The 23,949-nt window shown below is 40.8% G+C and overlaps 1 protein-coding gene across 1 annotated transcript in view; it reads left to right on the forward strand.

The window, feature by feature from the left end:
- The window catches only part of bmpr1bb (bone morphogenetic protein receptor, type IBb), a 50,445-nt gene that overhangs the window by 22,949 nt on the left and 3,547 nt on the right, over positions 1-23,949 (forward strand). Inside the window, exons 4-9 of the mRNA XM_018671313.2 lie at positions 10,398-10,751; positions 21,312-21,471; positions 21,582-21,684; positions 22,055-22,151; positions 23,409-23,505; positions 23,592-23,736. Coding sequence (XP_018526829.1) covers positions 10,664-10,751; positions 21,312-21,471; positions 21,582-21,684; positions 22,055-22,151; positions 23,409-23,505; positions 23,592-23,736 — 690 coding nt within the window. The 5' untranslated portion in view covers positions 10,398-10,663. The remainder of the gene's footprint in view (positions 1-10,397; positions 10,752-21,311; positions 21,472-21,581; positions 21,685-22,054; positions 22,152-23,408; positions 23,506-23,591; positions 23,737-23,949) is intronic.

Raw genomic sequence — 23,949 nt, forward strand, 5'->3', positions numbered from 1 at the left:
AAGGGGAAATATCTCACACATCTTACAAGCAGTTTTGTTTGACAGATAAGAATCACCCATTAACGTAGCTCACTGCAGATACTTTCTTACTTCACAAGTCACACAAAACAATTAACTGTGTCCTTGCTTGTGCAAGCACAGGTTTAAGCATATTTCAGTATGCTAAAATTGCTGCGTAACACCCAATTTGCACCTCTAGTGTGCTTCCCGCCCAGTCACAGATGGAAAAAAAATCCACTTCAGCAAAAGGTCAATGTGCTTGATTTGCTCCAGCATGGAAATAGGACCTTAAGTATCAACAGCTGTGAGATTCACACACAAACACACACACACACACACACACACACACACACACACACACACACACACACTCACATACACATACACATTACAACTATTGTGTGTCCTTATCTGTCTAGAAAACCACCACCTCATTTCATTTAGTCATTTAGGCATTTGCCTAATTTCATAAGTGGCAGTCATGTGCTAAAGGAGCAATTATGGTAACTGTGTCTTTTCATCTCTCGCTCTCTGATCCTTTGTCTTCAATTGCTGCTGGAGTGCCTAGCCTCTCAGTGCATCTTCACTTTAATTGAGGCTGATCTCTATCATCATGTGCAGGTTAATGCTGGTGAACTTCTGGAATTACAAACTATTTTATGGCTTTGTAAGTAGTGTGTAATCCCCTCTCTTTCTGAAACCCTCTGTCAGATGGACTAAGCAGCTACCAAGTAAGGACAAATTTGCCATTAAAGTGTTTTTCTACTGACCATGCAGTAAAGGAACTGAGGTGTATGCTGTATCACTGTAGCCTTCACACCACTCACAAACACACAAAAGAGCTTTCAGCACTACAGCCAAGGGGAGGGGTGTGGGTGCACACGGAAAATATGCACAGAAGACTCCCTCCCTCCTGCTCATGCCCTGCACTCCCTCTCAATCACACTTGCAACAACATAGAGCAGGTAGTTTGACCAGAGGCAGTGGGCCGGCCCCTTCTATTAATTCCCTCTGAATTATAAAGCAGTAAAACTAAATTTATCCAAACACCATTAATCACAATGGCTAGGAGCGTCTATTTTAATGAACAGATTCTTTCTGGGGGCATCTATGGCCACTTAATTTGCCGTGTAAACCCCACCTGTCTGTGTCAACTAGCCCGTAGAGAGGTGCATAAATGGGAGTCCGATGGCTGTTCCAAGGGTTGGGTTGTATCCATTCCTTCATGCATTACTACAGCCAGGGACAGGGAGCATGGTAAAAAGGCTCCAGTGTGAAAAATGAATGTGCAGTGTGCAGTGCTGTAATGAATAATGTGCATTTTCCTTGTGCATTTTGTTTCACTTGTGGATTTGAGCTAATGAGTATGAGGTTTAAACATACCAGATAGTGGAGGTAGCTGAAAAAGCATAAATGACAGTATTAACATTTGAACCAAAGCTTAGAAATTTTAGACTTTTTCTTAATGTGATATTGAAAATTTGTTTTTGTGCAATCGGTTATATAGATAGGCTGATTTTATTTTAAAATCTTCACCTGGTTGCCTTTGTAACATATTGTGTGGTGGTTGGCTCAGTAAATTAGGTGCAAAAAAAGTGAGGACAAAACAGAAATTCATTGGTTGTGGCAGCAATGCCAACAGCCTTGTGAAAAACTTTATTTTTAATTTAAGTCTTTCTTCCATATAATCAACAGCTCCACAATATTTTCCCACATTTTCTCATGTCTTCATTTTCCCATAAGTATTGCAGAACCACAAGACAAACTTGTTTACAATAAATTGCAGTTAACAGTGTCCTGGAACAACTTGGTAAACCATTTAATAGTAAAATAATCTACATATGTAGTTGACTTTTCTTTTTCAATCTCTATAGCTTTTGTCACAAAGACAAGAATTAAAAAGTTGACCACTCAGTGTGGCTACAGCCTCGCTCATGTCTCAGTGTGTCCCAGACTCATGCTTCCCAGTTTATATTGTTTTTGACAGATTTGACAAAAACCATGTCGTCTGAGCTGCTCTCTTCATTAAACATTTCCTGCAGCTTTGGTGCGACATTCCTGCACGCGCTCAGTGCACACACACAATTAGTGCTTGTTAAAGAGCATGTGATATGGTAAATACACCACCGTTTTCCCATAATTACAGCCTGTGAACCTTAGAGAAAGCAAGTGCTCTGGGTGACTTGCTTCATGTCCGTCTGAAAAGTATAAACCTACATAATGCTTTGTTTTTGACAATTCCATGCTTTTCTTGCATGTTTCCATTTCTTTGACCCTGTTGTAGTCCCCCTCTGCTGGTTATTTAGCACTTCAGTGGCTAGCAGGACTAATTGGAGCAAGAGAAGGATGAAGCCACTCTGTAGAAATCAGTCTTGTTAGTAGCGTAGCTATAGCTCACACTGCAATCTTTTTGCAGTGTGAACAGTGGAAGGAGGGCATGAAATTTTGACATACTCACATATGGGGCCCCTTTGCAGCCTGCTAGGCCTCAGTTATCATGGTTAATGTCAAGGTTGTCTGTGTAACGCTGTTAAAAACATCTCTCTCATTTACGCTCTTGTGGTGCATCAGATTCATCTTTTATTTTTCAGTGAGTGTGCATGTTCACCAAGATTTAAAGATATAGGATGATACTGCTCTGCACTGATGTATGATGATGATGTAGATTTTAATTTCCATCGCTGCATTTATTCAAATAGGTGTCACGACACATCCTGGTGCAATCACACGTCTATAGGTCCGCTTTCCTCTGTCATTCTCCATCCCTATTTCTGTGTCAGTGTGTGTGGTAAAGCGCTGCTTCAGTAATGATGTGTCGGGTGTGTGAGCATGTCCACTGCGCGCAGACATGTTGCAGTATAATGCAACCAGGCAGGTGTGAGGGTCACAGCCAGTTTGTAGGCCAGCGTCTTGACCCCTGCTGTCTGCTTTGTCTGACCGTCAGAGGAACCCCTTAATTAGACCCTTTGGTTTTGCAGCGTCCGCCCGACGCAGCCCAGCAGACACTCAGTAACAATCCCTTCATTAAATGCTCCTGGTTGACTTGGCAAGAAGAGCCTCAGTTTCCCAATTCCTGCTGCACAAAGGCCAAGTTATAAAAATCTCCTCTAATTTTTCACTTTGAATTGACAGCACCTGTTTCTTTTTTTCCCCTTTACTGAGAAATTACTACGTGTAGCCCTTTTTTTGCAGAATATTCTGATTCACCAAGTTGCTATGGCTGGTTGAAAACTCAGACAACAACTTGTCTAAATTATAAACTGTTTTATCTTTGTCCTTTGTGAATGAGCACTTTGCCTACATCTGTTTTGATTTTCTGTGTCTCGCTCCCTCTCTCTAAATGTAAATCAATGCAATCAACTGGTTTTATGCAAGTGTGTCTGAACTGTAGAATAGGTGTATGGCAATAGGTGTAAATACATTTTTGTAGACCAGTGAGCTGTACATTAGCCTAGGTTATGCCAAATCTGTACAATGCTTGTTCTACTCCAAAACATTTTGTCATTCCTAACAGGTCAGAATGATTAATTATCGGTTTACACACTGCTGCACAGTGTTATTTCATGTTGCCTTTGGTTGGTGCACGTCTGCAATGTGAGTACGCACTATTATGTAAGATGCCAGAGTAGAGTCATCAAGTGGCCAGAAAATGAGTGGGAACAGAGCTGTGAGGGAATTAACTGAAGTATGGCTCACTGGCAGCCAGGCCTGCTGACAAAAACAAGGAGGCTTACTCTGTAGAGATTCAGCAAGACCTGGCCCAGTGACCTTCACTGGTAAAGAGAGAGAGAGAGAGAGAGAGAGAGAGAGGAGAGAGAGGGAGAGAGAGAAAGAGAAGGGAAGGATTTCATTCCACTGCTCTTGGCCAGTCCATGTCATTGACCCAGGCCATGGAAAATCACAGAGCACTTTCTTAACGACACCTTCACAGCCAAGCAGACACTTCTTTACTGTAAGGTTGTGTGGCTGTTTTGTAACCACTGTGCCCATGGGTGAAATCTGAGCCACAGGTGTGTTTTTAGGTGCAGTCACCAGTTGGTCCACAGAAAGGGCCTTGTGCATTGTTGTAATCACAGCCTTTCAGTTAGCTTCAGTGTTAGTAGACTAATATAAAGAGATTACAACATTTTTGTCCCACCGAGTGATTTGATAAGGTCCTTGTGAAGAAGCTACATCATTGGGTGAAAAGAAAAGTAGATCATTTATGAGGAAATCTGATCAGGTTCTTTGCAGCTAACCTGATATTTTTAGCTTAAACATAGTGTTATGATGTACCACAGCTGTGACTGTCCAATACAAGACTGTGCAGAATAGGGTTACTCACAGAACTTGTAACAACAGAGTATGATAATATAAAAAAATATATTTGTAGTGGAACGTTCTGTATACATTTCATTTGCACACTTGTTAGAACTAGTTTTTGTATTACAAGTAGAACAAAAATCAAATGAGAAGCAGACTCCATATCTTTTTGAAAGCAGTCTACACAACCACTGTGTAATTACAGTCTAAAATTTAACACCATGTTGTCTCAGACAATGAGTCTGTATGATCTTCTTCTGAAAAATAACCATCATGGCTAGAGACACTGTTGTGAGCAAGTAAAAGGAAACAAAGCCTGTGAAGTTAAATGCTCTCAAAAATTTTAGAATTTTAAGTCTGAGCTGCACCAAAGTTTCTTTTGACAATTTACAATGGCAGAGTTTGCTAAATTACAGCATTGCCACTGTGGACTGTTGTAAGCCCACACCGTTTTTTCCCAGAAAGTTTTACCAGTCTCCTAGTCTCCTAGGTAGCTTCATAGCACTTGTTCAACTGGTTAGATAGCAGGATGGTGGTGTATATGTGATCAGGAGTGTGTGTGTGTGTGTGTGTTTGTGTGTGTGTCCAAATCATATTGAGGTGTACAGTATGGCCATATCAACCTGACAGTTCTATTACTCTGCAGTGTATTTACTGACACACCTTACTGCCACTGAACCTCAACTCAAAACATACACTTTAAATTCCTGACTGATGCTTTAATTCTTGGTTTGTCTGTTTGTTTTATTGATTTTATCATTTTTAAAATACAAATTTCCCCGTTATACTTGCTTGACTAATTTATGCTTTTTCCCTGTGTCTTTTATTGCTCTGTAGAGGATAGATATTTTTTTCTTGGTAGAGATTTGTTATACTATTTATACTGAGAGTCCCTTTTTAATATCAGACTGTGGGCCTTCCTGCGAATCAGTGAGCTGGACTACTTTTAGGTATTAGTGCATTAAGGAGTTTTGTATTAATGTGATGAAGTACCTTGAACTTAATTCAGTGCATTAACCAAAAAGAGCGATCTTTAGTCATTTTACGGTTCTAAATTGTGTTTTTATAAAACATATTTTATGATATTGATATAGTTCTATAGAATCACATCATGATTACAGATTTTATTCATATCTTTTTTATGTACTCACTGTAGCTATGAAAATGTACATGCTATATGTGAAATATAATGTCAAATCACAGTTTTACGTGCCATCTCTGGTTTAGTTTAGTTATGATGAAACTTGACTAGCCAGGGGCAGCGTTAGGTGAAATGTTTATGAGTATCACAAAAGTTTTGACATTTACGACCTGACTCAGATGATCACCTAACAGAAGCTGTGAGATTTCCGCAAATTTAATTATCACCTGCGCACTGTGCATCTTTATGCATGTCTGAATGCTATAAATTCAAGCGTGCGGATACATCATGTTCTAGCCTTGTTGTCTCGGAACACAGAGTTATGAGTTTACAAGCAATGCTTTCTTCCATCAGGCAGGTCAGATCCTGAATCGAGAGTGAAACATGATATGTTCTTACAGGAGCACTTCATTTTCTGTTTGAAACTTAAAACGAGGAGTTTAAACCCCTCTGAGTTTTTGGATGCAAACATAAGATAATTCTCCAAAACCGATAGCACTCCTTGTTTCCTGCATTTTTCCACTTGTTTCGTGTTGTTTGTATAACTGGCATAGAAGAAGAGAAAACTAATCATGTTTCAGTGCTTTTCAATATCTCACTACGTCGTCACATCATGAAAGAAACAGACAGTGAGACGGATGGAGTGAGAGAATGAGACAGCATGACAGACGGAGGGAGGGGAAGAAGGGAGAATCTTGCTGTGACAGCCTTTTCACTCCTTATGAATGACGTTTTTCTTCCCCCTCAGCATTCTTCTGGACTTCAAAGCGTCAATCTCAGCAGAGCGATTTGGCCCTACTATTGTGTGAATCTTGAATATTCAGCAGGGTCTTTCTTTTCCTTGAGGGCTGACACTCTGCTGGGGATCTGCAGGGATCTCACGATATATTGCCCTTATATATAACAGTGGTAGATATTGTCTGATGTCTTGTGTGAATATAGATATAGCTGGATACATACTCTCCAGCAAGTAAGTCTCATGCTTAACTGATGACTCAGCTTCTTCATACTCCTCTTCCAATATGTTCCTATTATAAAAATTACCATAGCATAATGACTAGCTTGTTATTAGACAAGGATTGTTTCCCCATGCAGTTTATAACTAGGAACTTTTAAATACATAAAGGCTATTATTCAGCTTATTTCTGAATAAATCAGTCAAATAACTGATTACTCTATCAATAGGATATTTGAACAATTTTTATGACTGGTTGTTTAAGTTTTTTTAAGCAAAAGTGTGAAACATTTGCTGCTTTAGCTCCTCAAATGTGACGATTTCCTCCTTTTCCATTTTGTATCTCTAAATTAAATTAGATTTAATTATCTTTGGGGTTTGGGCAGTTGGTTGACAATCTGAAGATGTCATCTCAGGCTTTTGGAAATTTGGATGAGCATTTATTTTTTGACATCTGGTAAGACTAAATTATTAATCCATTAATCTGACAAACTCCTAAAAACATCAGCATAAAAGTTGCAGTAGTTCTGCCTCCTGTTATGATGAAGACAGTGTCACTCTTTTCTTGACTCTTGTGCCCCAGTTGGACCGTTTGGGCCAGACAGCTGTGTTGCCACGGTAATAAACTGCTTTCCAGTATTCTATGACAGCAGTTTTAACCCTGATCTACTGAAAATCCTCCTAATTTCACAGAGCTGAGGGTCAGCTTGGCCCCGGCTGGAACATCGCTCATGATACGCATTCCATCTCTGCCTGCAGTAATTTCATCATCTGTGTTCTGCCATGGCTTTTTGTTTCACAGGTTAGCAGTGATTTTTCACAGACATCCATCCCATTCCTTTTGCTGTGTGATGAAAGGTGTATTTGCTTCTTTAAAGTCTTTTCTGAAATAAAAAACGTGGCTCATTTTCATGGTGCATTGTAACGCTATTGCTAGTATTAATGTAAAGTCTCTATTTCATAAGAAAATGTTTGCCTTATGAAACGGAGACAGATTATTACAAACAACCAAGCTGCATTAATTGTTCTCTGACTGCTGGAGGGCAGAATGCGAGGGATACAGATTCCGCAAAACAAATTGAAAATAATCTCACAGCTAAACAACTCCTGCCCTCCCAGTCTCTACCAAATCAAAACTTAACGCCCACTGTGCCAAGAGGTTAAAGCCAGAATTGGAGCACCATGGATGAAAATAAAATGTACGTACTGTACCAGCAGAAAGTTTGCCATTACATGCTTCACCATGACAAGTGAAGAGATACCAGGTTTTCAAAGTAAATTGTGCACAGTAATTTCTCATTGTTATGGGGAGTAAAATGTAGGATACGCATTTTATTCAAAGCACTACAAGTTTTCAAAAAAGGTGGATGTATGAAAAAAACTGGATACCATGTTACAAGATGGTCCTCCATTCATTCTGATGAGTTTATCACATTGCTGAAAAAAATGCCAGTCTTCTTCAGGCTTCCTTTTTTTTTTGTGGCCCATAGAGCATTCTCATTCAGGTCCCTCTGTAGCTGAGCCTTGTGACTAACAGTCCTGGGAGCCTTGCAGCAGTCAAATAAAAAAAAGAATCAAAAAGGGTTATTTTCTTAGACTAAGCAAAGTTCCCTCCTGAGCCACAGGAGAAATGAAACCTCTTTTTTCACAAGTGAAGTAGTCCTCCCCATAATGAGTAAACTCCATGCTTTGATGTATAAAATTGGTGGAGTGCCCCTTTAACACAAGTTTTGATTTGTGTTCTGGCACTTGCATTGTCATATGACTATTTCTCACTCCAGTTGCAACAAACATTGTGGTTTTACAGAACTATTGAGGTGCTGACAGAATGATTTTTCCTGCTGCATTAATCATCTTGTAACTATGTGTGCGATGACAGATGGGTTCTACAGTTTAAATTTTAAATAAGAGAGGGAGGGGAAGAAAAAAGGGATGTGAAGGGAAGTGAAGAGTTAATTCCACTGAAAGCAAGTCTTCCAACCGGTCAGCCCCACTCTCAACCCCTTTATGTGGTGGAGTGACCCCCACCTACAGAGCTGCTCGCTCCCCTGGACCCCCCATCCCTGTGGGCTGAGTAGGCTGTCTGAGAACACGGGGAGGCTCCACGCTGGGTGTTTGATGGAGCGCAGAAGGGTGTGTGAGGTGCACTGACCCATTCACATTACTCCCCATGCACTCGTGCTCCAGAATAGGGCTGACTTATCACATGTAATACACAGCGCTGCACAAATCAGGAGTGACAGCTATAGGGCTAGTGGAGCACTTGCACTAACGGAGAAGTGGCTTCTGGGAGCTGCTGTTCCCACCCAGTCAGACTTTAAGAGGGGACAGGTGTTGGGTGGAGAAGCCCATTTGGGTATTGTCGTTGTTTTGCCCTCCTCCGTCACTGCTTTAACACCACTGGGACTTTTTTTTTTTTGCTTTTCTTTGCTTCCTTCCAACCATTTGGAATGGATAAACATCTTTTTCATCAAGGGAACAATTTCTCTCTCTTACAAGGATCTTACATGTGTGATTGTGGTAATTCAGCCATCTGAGGTGTTTATGATTTGTGTAGGTGCTGCAGTAGACTTGATGTAATCTGTCTAATAGCTCACTTAATCCTCTTATCTTGTAACCCACATAAATCTTTCACCATCGGAATTTGTCCTTATTGTTATCTTTTTTTTTTTCCTTGTGGTATTGCATGTTTGCATGTGTGTCTGCGTGTGTTGGATTAGTGTGAAGTTGCAAAGTTGTGGCGGTGCCTGGAGGTGTGAGCCCTAATCGCCTCTAATCACCTGACGTGTGATGGCCTGATCCCCTGTTGTAGGTCTACAAGCGCTTATGTTTTTACCCCTTTCACACACACACACACATACACACACACACAGTGCTCGCATGAGGAACTGAATGGGACTGGACCTACGTCTGAATTATAATACCAGACTCTTGGTTTCAGATTAATGCCCAGTATTTGCCATTCACACAACACCTGTGTTTGCAGCTGGAGCTCCATACACATTACATCGAGACGGGGATTGATATTTTTGAGAGAATTTGGTTGCATTTTCTGTGTTCAAACTAGACTGCATACATTTTAGGGGTTATTTTGGACTGTGACAGATGATGGGTGCAAGTCAAGGACTTTTATTCTTATGTCTTTTTCACTTTTTGTACTTTTTTGGTGAATGTATGTTGTTGTATGTTGTGTATGTACCCCTTTTAAAAGAGTTGTACTGTTGAACATTGACACGTACTTGTTTCCAGTTTACTTAATTATTGTTCTTAGTTATATATTGTTATGAAAAATTATTAACATTCTTTATAATTAATGAAGAAAATACTGAAATTAAGAAATAGGAGATGTGCAGAGACTAACCGGCAACATCTGGAATAACACTAATGCGACAGAATTTCTGATAAATTAACCTGCTTTGACCCACTCATACCAACCACAAACACAGGTAGTTGTTTCTTCCGTGCATCAGACAATTCTGAGCTGGGACTTGCTCTGCCTTGCAGGATTCGATACTGCCTGGTTTAACCCGAGTATATGTACATGTCCTCAGTTGAGTTTATTCTCTGTAGTTCTTACTGTAGTTTCTGTGTCCCTCTTGGCATGCTGTGTGTTTGTGTGCCTGTGGCAATAGTTCATAATGCTTTCCCTGCCGCCTTTCACACCTCATTCAACCTCTTCTCACATCCATGGCCTTGGTTTACCCCCTGTTGCCCCCTTTCTATTCTGTTCTCCTTTCTGTGTATGAGTGATGTGAGAATCTATGTGTGTGTGGTGTGAAAGAGAGACAGAGAGAGAGAGAGAGAGAGAGAGAGGCTGTGTGTGGATTCAGATATACTCAGCTGTTCCCTCTGTAGTGAACCGGTCATAGGAAGGGCTGGACAAATAGCACAGTGAGAGAGCAACTAAGTAACACCCTCCTCCCCCACCCCGCTTCTCCCCCCACCCACTACCCCCCACCCCACCCCCTCTTCTTCTCTCTCCATGTCTGTCTCTCCCAGGCTGTCAGTGTGGAGTAGTGCTGGAGGCTGCGGGGCGGCTGTGTGCTGCGCTGTGAAGTTCCCTGGGAGTGCAGAGAGAGTCAGAGTGGCAGTCAGTCACAGAGAGACACTTGTACACAGAGCGTGGTGGTGGTGGTGGGGAGACTGGCGCTCTTTCACGGAAGGATATAAAAACGCAGCCTCGCACCTCTGCCCTCTTTGCGCAGGCGTCGCTCCTTGTGGCAGCACCTCAGGGATTTCGAAGGAGGCGGGTCGGTGCTGGCGCGATGGTGGCGGTGTGGTCAACTCAGGAGTGGGCCTGGCAGGCTTTTCTCCTGGTGACTGGACTGGCATCACTGAGCCGTGGGTCTGATGGTGAGTACTGTGCTGGACAACAGCTCTTACTACTGTGTGTTTTGATGCTTCCACTGTCCCACTGAAAATGTGTTTCAACTCACTCTGAGGCTGTTGAGACTGAGGCCTTCTCGTGACTGTTTTTACTTTGTCATTTATTGGCTTAACAGTGTAATACAAAGCTGCAAGAAGGAAATTAGAACATTGAATTTGTTTTTTAAACATGCATATTTGCTTGTTATGTAGCTATAGTTCTTTATTTTTTTATTCTTTATTTTTCTGAGGTCAGAAGCATGTTTTTTCACATTTTATTGTCAGTATTATGAGGTGACAGGTTGACCGTGCTAGCTGTGAAGTTGTCTGTCTATTTTTTGCCCGATGGTATTTATGATGAGCAAAAGCTATTATGATCTCCACAGGGGCTACCATGAGAACGGGTGCGCATTTATCTGCTGCCCCCCTCCTCATCCTCTCCCTTCCCAACGTCCCACCTCCCCCAAAACCCCCCTCTGTTCGTGTTTTGAATTGTTTGAAGATGGACAGCCAGTTGTCTTTTTACGATGAATGCCAACAGTGTCGCGGTGCCCTGTAAGGTTGTGACAGGCGGGGAGGGGTCGACGAGCTCCCCCACCTCAAGGAGATGACACTTGTGCATTTGTTCTGTTTCTGATCAGAAAAAGTGGAGAGAGATAGTTGGTCAGTAGGAATGTTGGTATAACTGTAGTTTAGGCATTTCTGTATTTTTATTTTTTTGTATGCACACATATTAAAGCACTGACCATTTGTTGTTGACCAGTCACACACAAAGTCTGTGATCAGTATGACTTTTTATTAAAGCTGAAACAATAAGTCGATTAATTGATAAGTTGATTGACAGTAAAAACCTCTGTGCAACTATTTTCAGAATATTTTCTTTTTATTATATGATACCAAACAGAATATCTTTGGGTAATGGGGTGTTGATTGGATGAAAAAAGCAATTTGAAGACGTCACTTTTGGCATTTTTCAAAAGAAATTGTCATTTTATAGACCAATCAACTAACAAAATAAAAATACTCAATAATTAAAATAAGATTTGTTGCAGCCCTGCCTTTAATCATTTATGTGTGCAGGCTTGGCTTGAGCAAGAACTGCTCGGTTGACAAGCACTTATTAAGACCGCAGTTTGGTGTCACGCTGTAAAACCAGCATCTGGGTGCACACACACTCGCAAACAGTGAGTGTGTGTTTATAAATATTGCCATTAAGAGATGGTCTGGAAAATCTCAGCATATGACTCTTAACAGAGACTGAATTTCCCTTAAATGATTGATGGTCTGCCAGTTCTTTAATTTAGCAAGCTATTTATGCTCTCCTAATGCTGCCACAGCCTCTTCTTGGTATTCTTTTGATAGAATGTACTCATTGTGTATGATACATAGTGTATACATGTATGTCATGTGTATGATTATAGTGCTCGTTGGATGTGGAGTTGTCAAGATGTTAGTGTGTTGTGTTTTTTCCCCTCATATATTGAAAATGTACAAACATCTCATCTCTAAATCAGCATCAGGCCGAATAAAAAGATGATGAGATTATAAAAAAGCCAGGTAAATATAATAAACTTCACATTAAAAGACAAATTTATTTTGGTTTTAATCCTGGTACAAAGAAATTCTTTGCTGAAATTGTGTCAAAAATGAAGACCAGCTGTAAAATCCCTTACTGACTGAGTGGTTCAGAGCTAGCTGTAACTTTCACAGTTGGTCATGAAATACCTCAGCTGCTGATGAATGTTTCTTCAGAGAATTTCCTCTTACTCTTATCTGTGCAGGCTGAGCTAGGTGTTTCATTTCTCATCCAATATTAGTCCAGTGAGTTTGCGGGTCAGCAGCCACACAGGTTTAAGGGGATGTGGGAAGATGGAGTGAAATTCAGACAGGATTGTCTCTGAAGAGTTGCATTGATTCTCATTTTTCCAACAGCCTGACTATTAACTGACAAAAAGCAAAGTTTCTGCTTGTTCCTGTCACTGCAGACTGATAAATAGGAGGTGAAATAGAGCTGTGAGCCCTCTTGGAAAGATTTCATACTAAAGCTCTTTCTGCATTGTTGGACTTCCTCAGTTTCACTCCTTTTTTTCACTAATACTTCCAACTACCAGTTGCTTTTTCTGCTTCCCCTGTGATCTGATCTTTTAAAGGTTGCCCAAATGAGTAAAACATGTGGGAGGTTGCCCATAAATCTAAGTAGCACGGCCAATTTGCCACCTGTTTCTATAGGCTGGTGAGGTTCACAGAGAATAGAATGAACCCTAGCCCTATTCTTCTGGTTGCAACTCAGCAGAAATACAAAGAATTCAGTGTGGTTATGACAAATATTTCTGTTATGATGGGTACATTTTTACAAATTATATTTGTTTTGACTTATTTCCCCTATCAAAATTTTCGCCATTTCTCTTGTTTGTCACACAAAATCGCTGAATGACCCTGAAAACCCAATGTAAAACAGTCAAGGAGAAACACTCATCCATAGCGACTCATCACTTACAACACTGATATCCATTAATGAGCAGTATAAAATAGTTCTGTTCGATCTGCTGAAAAGTTCAGAAGACCAACAACAAGTTCACTTTACACCCCTAAAGCCATCCTCTGGTCTTCTGGACAGACATATATAATCAACAGAACTCTCGGGGCAAGAGCAGTTTTTCCTAGTCTAGTGTGTGGTATTTTCATTCACAGCAATCTTCAAATACCTGTAAATGTCAATGTGTCTCTGTAGGAGCATTCAGAGGGGCGTATTAGTTTTGTCTTTATCAACAGCCATGTCTTTTCCGTAGCTGCACCTTAGTTCCCTGAATGTTGAGAAGTTTAAGTTACTTAGTAAAGTTCGTTAGAAACTGACTACTTCTAATTGCAATTCTCTACTTGGAATAATTTCTGTAGTGGTTGTTATATTTGTGCTTTAAATAGTAAGTGTGTGATTTTATTGAGAACTTGTTCTTTATCAGAATTATAGGAATTTAATTCAAATTTAAGATGAGCTTCACATTGCTTAGCCCTAATTGCTTTAAAAGGAGATGGGACCACTTTGGTGTCCTCGTAGTTAGTTGATATGACTGACACAGACAAAGTTGAACTGTGTGATACCAAATATATGACTACTTATACAAACATTTTCAGTTTGCAGTTTTCCAGTTATGCTTTACTACGCTGTTTGAAAGACATCTGTGTGGGGCTGAGTGTCGTGGAATAAGGTCAGAGTCTGGTGTGCTTTAGTGGTCCAGCCAGTACAAAACAGCAGCAGTTGGTCCTCGACAGGACCCGGCTCTTCCAGCCTTCTGTGCACCGCTTCCTGTCAGGATGTGGATACGGTTCCCCCACACAGAATTTGATCCCCAGGCAGATGTGCTGCTCCAGCGGTCAGGCATGGGAGCATAGACTCTGTGTGTGCATGTGTGTTTATGTGTGTTTGTGTAATAGTTGCACCACATTAATATATCTGCCTTGAGAGATTTGGAAGCTTAGGACTACTTTTTGAGAGAGTACTAAAGAGACTACTAGAGTTCCAGCTCTGAACTGCAGCTTCAGCGAGTAGTGCTGGAAATCCAAGATTATCAATAGTGAAGTTTAAAGGAAAAGTTCAACACTTTTTGGAAATACATTTACCCACTTCTCTGCCAAGAGATACTGTAAATGATAAAACTGATACACCCTCATGTTTGTATGGTAAATATGAAGCTACAACCAACAGTCAGCTAACTTAGCTTAACCTAAAGAGTGGAAACATCTAGCCTTCTTTTGGGCAAAATCTGCTTACCAGCATCTAACGATAATTAGTGAACCTAAGAGGTGGTGCTGGGTATATTTTGTTATTGAAATTAGCCAGCTGCTGCTCATATTTAGTGTACAGATATGAGAGTAATATTGAAGTGCAGGTGATTCTTCAAACTTAAGCATGTCTGTTTGCACATTGTACATAGAGACCTTGAATAACCTTGAGTAAAAACAAAAGCTTCTACTCACTTTTTTGGCAGAGGTATTGTGGGGGTAAAGTGACACATTGTGGTGGCATTATGGCTTTAGTCTCTCAATATGTCTGTAATGGAGCCCAACATTACTTAGTGGCTTGTGGCTTTTTCCAGTAAGTCCAGACCACATGGATAGACAGGCGAGCAGTGAGATGCATTGATGGGTGTTGTGGACAGACAATGTTAAAGACAATATCTCAAAGTTCAAGTTTAATGGAATGAGAGGCAAATATATGCACACACTGTGGTCAATACAAAGCCTTGGTTTCACAACTTGCCTGCCTCTACACCTGTTATGCGTCTATCAGAGGGTGTGTATGGGAGTTTATGTGTGTCTACAGAAATGAAAGGTACAAAAAATGTCCAGCTCTGCTTGCTTTCTCTATGGCTGGTGTGTAGTGTAACATTTGCCATGTTAGTTATATTTTGTTAAGTATTCAGTGGACACTTATACAGGGTTAAATCTCATGCACTCACAGGCTTTCATTTCTCTGAGTAATGCATGCTGTTTTTAAATAATGTGCGTTTTTTGATGTACGTTCTCCATAATGGTTCAGAATCACTGTTTTTCTTAACTATTCAAATATTCAAGATCATTCATACAAAGTTTTTCTGTGATTTATCAGATCAGTATGTTTGATAAATCTCTGCACTACCTTTCCTCATGATACAGTGTGTGTCTGTGTCTATCTGTTCTTGACATTTATTTATATATAGCAAAAGTAAGGTTGTCTCCATCTGTCTGTGTTTGAGTATTTTGTTGTGGATATAGCAGCTCTCTGCTGTATTCACACCCACGTGTAAAGTTTTCTCTGTGCAACCGGTCTGACAGTTCTGGGGGCGGAACTGGAGAACAATGCTATGGCAGGCAGGTCACCCTCTTTGCTGTGGCATCATTGCTGCGGGTGGTGGGAGCCTCAGAATGACCATCTCATTCCTCCGTGAAGGCCATGTGGTCACGGGGCGGTAAACACAGAACAGGTTGCTGGAAGCTGCGCGGTGGAAACAGATGACCTGATGTGGGTGTAGCAGCAGAGATGGAGGAGAGAGAGTGAGGAATGCACTCCACAGACACGCTCTTGTGTGTGTTTGTATGTGTGTGTGTGTGTGTGCAGGCATGTACAATACGTGCACATGCATGAGTGGCTCGTGTGGCAGAGGCCTTTGAAGCCTGTAGGGGGTTAAGAGGGATGAGGATGGGGTGGGAGGGTGGAGGAGGATGTACGGCCCTTTTGCAGGTTGGTTGTGACCCCCTCAGGGTCAGAGTGCACTCTGGAGACACTAGGGGAAGATTTCTCCTTTTGAGGGGGTGATTTATCATGGCCACCTGGAGTAACTTATCTCCCTTTTCTCTCATGTCCTCCTCTCTGCCTGTGATGAATTGTCTGTGTGAAGGTCTCAGCTCACAGATTAAATGGCTGTAGTGCTCTTGTGAAACAACAGTGTTAATTGGCGCACTTTAAACCTTGTCTTTTTTTCCAGTTTCATAGAAATGAAATTCCCCTGTCAACATTTCTCACTAATCTCATTACTGGTAACACCAGTAATTCTATCTTGCATTGATTTCCAGTTATCTCCTGATGGAAAAATAAAATCCACCATTATAATAATATTTTTATTGATCGCCTGCGTCTCTCCAGTGAAATACAACTGTTAGTTGCATGTAAGGGTGACATCATACACCTTTATTTCTAGCACACAGAACAAATTCAGAGTAGCTGTGGACCATATGAATATTAATTAGGAATTAAAGAGAAGACAATCTCACTTTCATATCAACAGTCAGGTGAATTATTGTTTCATGGGTCACAATTTCAGATAAATGCTTCCACGCACAACAATACAGAACAGATATTAGGCTGCAAATGAAAGGAACAATTTGGCTTTACTTTTCAGTTTCAAAAATGTCAAGGTCACTTATGCTCTGAAATGACCAACAACTGCCTCATCACTGATTCTTGTGTTATAACAAGCCATACTCAAAGATCCTTCCTTTTTGAAACATTTAATACACTTAATGCAAGAAAGACTTTTTGTGGTAATAACCATCTGTCAGCCTCTTCACTGTGAAAACCACAGTGAAGCCAATGTCAATTATATACATTTTGTGGTTTCAGCTTACTTTATCTGGTGGTGTGCGATAGTCTAAGTTATAAAAATGTGTCTTGCATGTCACATTTAAAACATGGTATTTTATTAAACAAGTATATGTAAAAACTAGTCTTTTATAATCAGTAGGAAATTGACAGACAACCTCAACATTAGATCCTCAGGGAAAAGCGCCAATAAAACTGGTCTCACAGAGTGGGATACTTCTACCTGGACAGTCAGCAAAAGAATGAGGATCTGAGACGAGGAAAACAAAGGAAAAAAGATGTTAGAAAATGCAGCATTAAGAATGTACTAAATGATAGAATGATGTGGGAATTTCATATCAGTTTAGTTCCCATTTGTTCTTAATATCAGAATATAATTGATACACTCCATGGAAAAAGCTTCCACTGGAAGTAAGGAGGGAGGAAATGTCACAAACCAGGTGGATAGTGTTCAGCTGCAGCCCTCAGACATGAAAAGAGATGAGAAACACAGTCGCAAAGCCAGCAGATGAAGAGCCATCACTAATGCAGCTAAGTTTGGAAAAGCTGAAGCCAGCGTGGAAGTACCCAAGGCTGCAGTACCAGTGATGGTGACGAGCTGTGACTGAAAGTTCTCCAGCTGGAGGAATTCACTAACTTATAATTGCTTTGTGTGTGTTTGTGTGTGTGTGCACGCGTGTAATATTGTGTATAATACACTGATTCTCAGTGTGCACGTATGTGTGTGTCTAGGTTGAGGAGCAGCCTGTGGAATGTGTGGGGGATGCAGATCAGATTTCGGGGTGACCTTGAGTGTGCCCCGTAGCTGACACAGCAAGTCTGTTTGGTGTTTGTGTGTGTGTGTGTGTGTGTGTGTGTGTGTGTGTGTGTGTGAGAGAGAGAGAGAGAGAAAGAGAGAGAGACAGAGAGAAAGCAAGAGAGAGAGACACACACAGACACACACACAAAGACTAAGAAGAGGGGGAAACAAAGTGTGTGCAATTATGCGTATACGTGTGACAAACAGTTGACTAGTGCAGTGTATTATTGATAATAATAAGCTGATATTTTACCTTATTTGCCCAAATCTATGAAGTTATGTGTTTCAGGAGCACTTTAATAGTATTAGAAACTTATTAAATTAGGTGATTTTATACTGTGATGATTATTTTCTTATCAGTGTGGTGTTTAATGAAGGAAAAGCAGCTCTCTGTTAGTAGAACTTGTTCTCAGTGTAACAAAGATGGCCTCTTCCTCAAGACTCCCGCTGACTTTACATCCTATAGCCTCTTTAATAGTCTGCTGAACACACAGCCACTCTGTAGTAAACCTACTCTTATATAGCAAGCATGACAAACTCTCCACGCACACAATCCCCTCTTTGACAACAGCACCTTGCTTGAAACCACCACAAGCTGTACATTCAGAACGCAGTTCATCTCTAAACCATTTTTAATGGCCTGTTGTAGAAAGCATACTATTCATCTTCTCTATAAATATCTAATTTTGGACATAAATAACTAAATTGTTTAGAATGTTAAGTTTAGAACAGATAAAAACATTTTTTCTCTTTTGCAGTTTTTGTTTGTTTATGTTTATGTGCCACTTTGCATACTGAATTTGCCACTGTGCAATTTTTATGTAGTGATTTTTTTATTTCTTTATTTTATTGTTGTATTGAAATTAATTCAAATAGGACGACAACAATATGAAATGCTGCTCCCTTCTGTGAACTTCTAAAGCAGTACTTGTGAGTGATTTAAGTTTCATAGTCTAGCTCTTGAACATCAAAGTTTTTAGTGTGATGTCTCTTCAAGGCCATAGATTATTCACACTTTCCTCTCCCACTGTCTACCCCAACGCAGGATTCTCCGTCTCTGACATCAGCTTTTCTGTTACACTTCCCTCTGAGGTGACCTGCAGCTGTCTTTACTCACTTATTGCCTTCGTAAAAAAATTAAATAAAACAGAGCTGATATGGACGGAGTGTATCCGAAAGACTGACAAATTCATAAAGCATTCCTGTCTTGTGTTTTTTTATTTTTAATTCACGCTCGCAGAGATGTGATAGACAAGCCAAGGTCATTCTGAGGGAGAATCAGAACACCTCCACAAACTTCCCCTGTGACAGAAACAGTCCCAGATTAGGCTGGAAGGACACAGAGTACCACGTAAAAACAAGTCATTATGTTATATATATACCACATGTACCACACTCTGATTCAGCCTTATTATCATATACTTGAGGATTACTCATGTCCCTTTTGTGCTTTGTGCATACTGCTTAGATCTGCTTATACCTGTTATAATGAAACCTAAACCCATCCACAGAGGAAGGAAGCTTTTCTTGGATTTGATTGATGGATTGACTTAATGCATGAATGTGCATCCTTAATGTCTTTAAAGTCTTCTTTAGAGTTGCTTGGAGCGTTTACTGTCATGCTAACAAACTTAGAATTTTCAGAGTTAATGAATGACCAAGGTCATTGATCTTGCTGTTCTTTAATGTCTACAGCTGATATTGTAATAAAGAGAGCAGAGGAAGAAGGAGGGGGGGGGGGGTTAGACAGAGAGTAAGAGGAAGATGTCCATCTCATGTGGCACAACACTGTTCAGCTCTCTGACCACAGAGGTCTTCAGGGACAAGCTCCTGTCAGAACTGGTTTTATTCTTCACTGATAGAAAGTGTGCACCTTGGTAGCACCGCATACCCATCACTTTTAAAGAGTAATACAACCTAACATTAAGCATTTTTACTGTTATCAGTCAAATAATTAACATTTCCTATTTACTTGATTGCGATATTGCGTGCTATTAATGCACTACAAATGAACAGTGGATTTTTTTTATGCTTAGTCAGTGGCTTCTGAATCCACTTCACTCCACTTTATTTTTATTATTCAGTAATCTTTGGAAGATAAACTTTAAACTAGATCAAAGCTGCAGCTGATTTTAACAATCATATAAAACCTATTTATAAATAAGAGTGAATACTGCATATTTTCCCCTATGACTTTGTTGGTTGGTTGGTTTAATTGCCTGTTTATTTTACTGTTGTAAATTGAACAATTGAGTGGTACTGTATATGAGAAACTAATTATGATACTTAAAGGATAATGTTGGTTATTTTCAACCTACACTGCCTCCTTAGTTTTCCCCTCATAAACACCATTTTATTCAGTAGTTACATTGACACACACCACATTATTCCTACTTGACTGCCATTTAAACTACTACATAACTCAATAGAATTACCTTTGTGTTCAAAAAACAACCTTGAATTTCTTCAGCATTCAGGAGCAGCTGCAAAAGTTAACACTTTCAAGGATGAGCACGTCCAGAGTAATAATATTTACCCTACTCCTGGTTTATATGAATACTCCTGTACCATATCACTGCACTTGGCCTGGCTCAGCTGTGTATGTTTTGGTACACTAGCTCACAGCAGCTATTGCCTGCTGGAAATGTTATTCTCCTGTCAGGCGGATAAATACCAAAGACTCGTGTATATCCAGTGAGCAGTAACTTGTATACTCATTATTTTGTTTTTTGGCAGTTCTGACAACAAAATACCTGATGTCTGTCAACTGTCGTGAAATTTTGAAACACTAGGGATGGAAATCATTGTGAATGAGGGCAGACTGGATAAGGGGTAGAAGGTAAACAAGGATTATTATCAAGTTACAGTAGCCCTCTATTTTTCATATTTCTGTATAGATATGTCAGTACATGTTTTTAAAGAGAGACATTATACACAATATACAATGTAATCATAGACTCATTTAAACATTTAACAGATTTATTTAAACACTTTTAAGTTGACTGTCAGAGCTGTGGAAAATACATTTTACTGTTGGCTTGGAGTTTAGAATTTATTGTACATCTATGATAAACAAATTAATGATATTGTAAACCTCCGGCTCTGTGCCAAATGTGGTAATAGATTCTTTTGAATATTGTAGCAATGTGCTGCACATTCACTCACATACACACACCTCAGAAAACACTATGCACACTCCCTCTAAGTACAGTGGCACTTGCAGGCAGGCAGACACGCACACACTCACAAACACACATAGCACAAAGACTTCTTTCTGGTGAGTAGTGTTATTCTGGTTCCAGACTTCATGCAGGTACATTGAGTCCAGTCCAGGACAGCAGGGTTGCTTTCAGCACCACATATTCACACTTTTTGTGGACTGAATTGCCATGGTAACAGTGCCAAGGCAGGCAGAACTGATGCATTTTTTTTATATATACAATTCAAAAGACCCATTCGAAATGAGCAGAAATGTTGTTTGGGTCTTTTGATTTATTCCATCTTTAATTTTCCTGAGGTATGTGTACTTAAGTTTTACTCCTCTGGCCTTGCTGGAACTGGAGGAGTGGCCAGATGTTTTGGTTTACCCTGGTGCTAAACTCTCTCTCTCTCTCTCTCCCTCTCTCTCTCTCTCTCCCTCCCTCCCTCTCTCGCTCTCTCCCTCTCTGCGCAGCCAACATGTTGGATACCATGCTGCTGAAGAACGGACGGAAGGGGGGATCAGAGCGAAAGGCAGAGGAGAGCAACAGCGCAGCCACAGTTTCAGCTCAGAACATGCTCTGGTGCCACTGCTACCACCACTGCCCCGAAGACTCAGTCAACAACACTTGCATGTATGGCGATGCACTCATGTGCTGACATACAGATACACATGTGCAGAGACCCCTAATTATCTGATTGGGAACAACTCTAGTGATGAATACCATGTGTGTGTTTTGGTTAGGACTGATGGTTACTGCTTCACCATGGTGGAGGAGGAGGAGGGCGGTGTGGCTGTCCTCACTGCTGGTTGCTTAGGACTGGTTGGCTCTGAGTTCCAGTGCAGAGTAAGTCCGCTGTATGTGTGTTTGTTACTGTGTGTACTTGTTTGTCTATTTCTTTCTGGATGAAAGCGTACACATGCCGGTGTTTGTGTGCCCTCCCTCCTTCATGAGCCATTGTTAAGTCTTTATGAGCTTTCCTTGACTAACTGCAGCTCTTTATGAGATCTGTTTAAATCAGACTTGTCCAGCCTGCTATCTTTACACACAGTGGAAAAAACCTTTGGTGTATTGGAAAATGTTCTCATTGGGAATAAGTGTGGCTGTAAATATTTGTTACTCTCGTGTCTTCATTAGTGTTTAGAAATGCATTAGGTTTATGTTTATATATATATATGTGTGTGTGTGTGTGTGTGTGTGTGTGTGTGTGTGACAGGACAATGTACGTTCCAGGAGAGCTCTCGAGTGTTGCACAGATCAGGACTATTGCAACAGAGACTTGCATCCCACTCTTCCTCCGCTAATGACGTCAGGTAAGACATACGCACGCACGCACACACATACACACATTTGTTCACACACTGAAATCCTGCCCCACTTTAAAGCATGAGTGGCTTTTAGGACGGGCTCATTCAGGCCATGCTGGGTGGTGATGGGTAGTGACAATTTAAACTGTTACAAACCACAGTGTGGTGCTGGAGTGAAGTGGCACATGCTGCTCTTGGGGTGGGGGAAGACGGAGAGAGGAGGAGAGAGAGAGAGGGAGGCAGGTGAAACAGAGCCTGCAGGCTTGGCTTGTTCTCTCACCCTCTAATGAAAAGGACAGCCTCTCCCCAGGGCCTGCTTGAGTTTCTTGCCTCAGTATGGATGTGAGATATCTGTCCATCTGTCACTCTGCAAAATACCAACACACACATTCTTTCTCTCTCTCCCTCGCTCCCGGTCTCTATCTGTCATACACACTCATGATTGCGCTTTCACACAGCCTCACATACTTCATTGTGACCTTCAAGTAAACAGTGATACATGAATTTGACAAGTCAGATTGAGAGAAACAAAGGATGATTCCATTTTTCTGCAACTTGGGTCTTATTTTCATAGTTTGAGCCATCATTTCTATTAGTTATGATACCACTGTACTCACCAATGTAATCACTGAGATTTCATAATATGGTAGCATCGCTTGCTAAAGTGAGTGCATCTGACATGTAGGTAATTGTATTGTTCTATCCTATAAGTTTAGCTAAACTTGGAATTACCCTTTAAGTCAATGACCCTGCAGGGTGTTCTCTTTGCTGTTCAGGCAGTTTTTCTTTGTCCGCTAGTCTTCCATACTGTGTGTATGTGTGGCTCTGTGCACACCATGAAGTATCGCCTGTGTTCATGTGTCTGTGTTTGTGTGTGTCTGATTGACAGGAGCACGGCAGAAAGGCTAGAGCCCCAGAGCTGCTTTGGGCCTCGGGGGGTTCTGTAGCAATGTCAGTGTGACACCTGATATGTGGGATTCAGGAAGGGGATGTGATCGATCACACGCTGGGAGAGGGGGGTGGTTGGGTGGTGGTGCAGGGCCGGGTTAGAGGGAGGAAGGGGAAAAGGAGCTTGTCCCTGCCAATGAAAATTAGAAAGATGCTGGAGTTGATAACTGAACAAATGACTGTCACCGTCTATTCATCGGTCCTAATTTTACTGATTTTCCTTCTCGTTCAAAGCAGGATTACTCATGTTTTAGGAGTGGTAAAATAATCAAAATGACATGTTATGGATATTTTCACATCTTACCATTTTTCCAGATTATGTGGACAGCAGTATCCAGTACATGGCTCTGTTCATTTCAATCACAGTCTGCAGCATCATCCTTGGTCTCATCCTAGTCTTTTGCTACTTCAGGTGAGAAACTTGAAGATTGCACGTACCTATAACCAAATTCACACTTCCTGGTGTGAACTGAGCATTGCATCACCTTTCTGTGCCAGATACAAGCGCCAGGAGTCACAGCCCCGCTACAGTATCGATCTAGAGCAGGATGAGACCTACATCCCCCCTGGGGAGTCTCTGAAGGACCTGATAGAGCACTCCCGGAGCATCGGATCTGGCTCTGGGTCAGGACTCCCTCTACTGGTAAGAAAGGAGCAGTGCACATTTGCCTCTACACTTAAAGCACTATCTACATAACTGTAATAAATTAGTGTGTTGTCTCATATTTCATCCAGGGATGGGTGATATTGATGAGATTAGTTTAATCTTATTGTTATGCATGTTTTGAATATAAATATACAGTCTATTTCTTCAAACCAAATATTAATAATGACCGTGAAAATAATTCACTTGATT

Source organism: Lates calcarifer, linkage group LG9 (genome assembly GCF_001640805.2).
Source record: "Lates calcarifer isolate ASB-BC8 linkage group LG9, TLL_Latcal_v3, whole genome shotgun sequence".
Lineage (NCBI taxonomy): Eukaryota > Metazoa > Chordata > Actinopteri > Centropomidae > Lates > Lates calcarifer.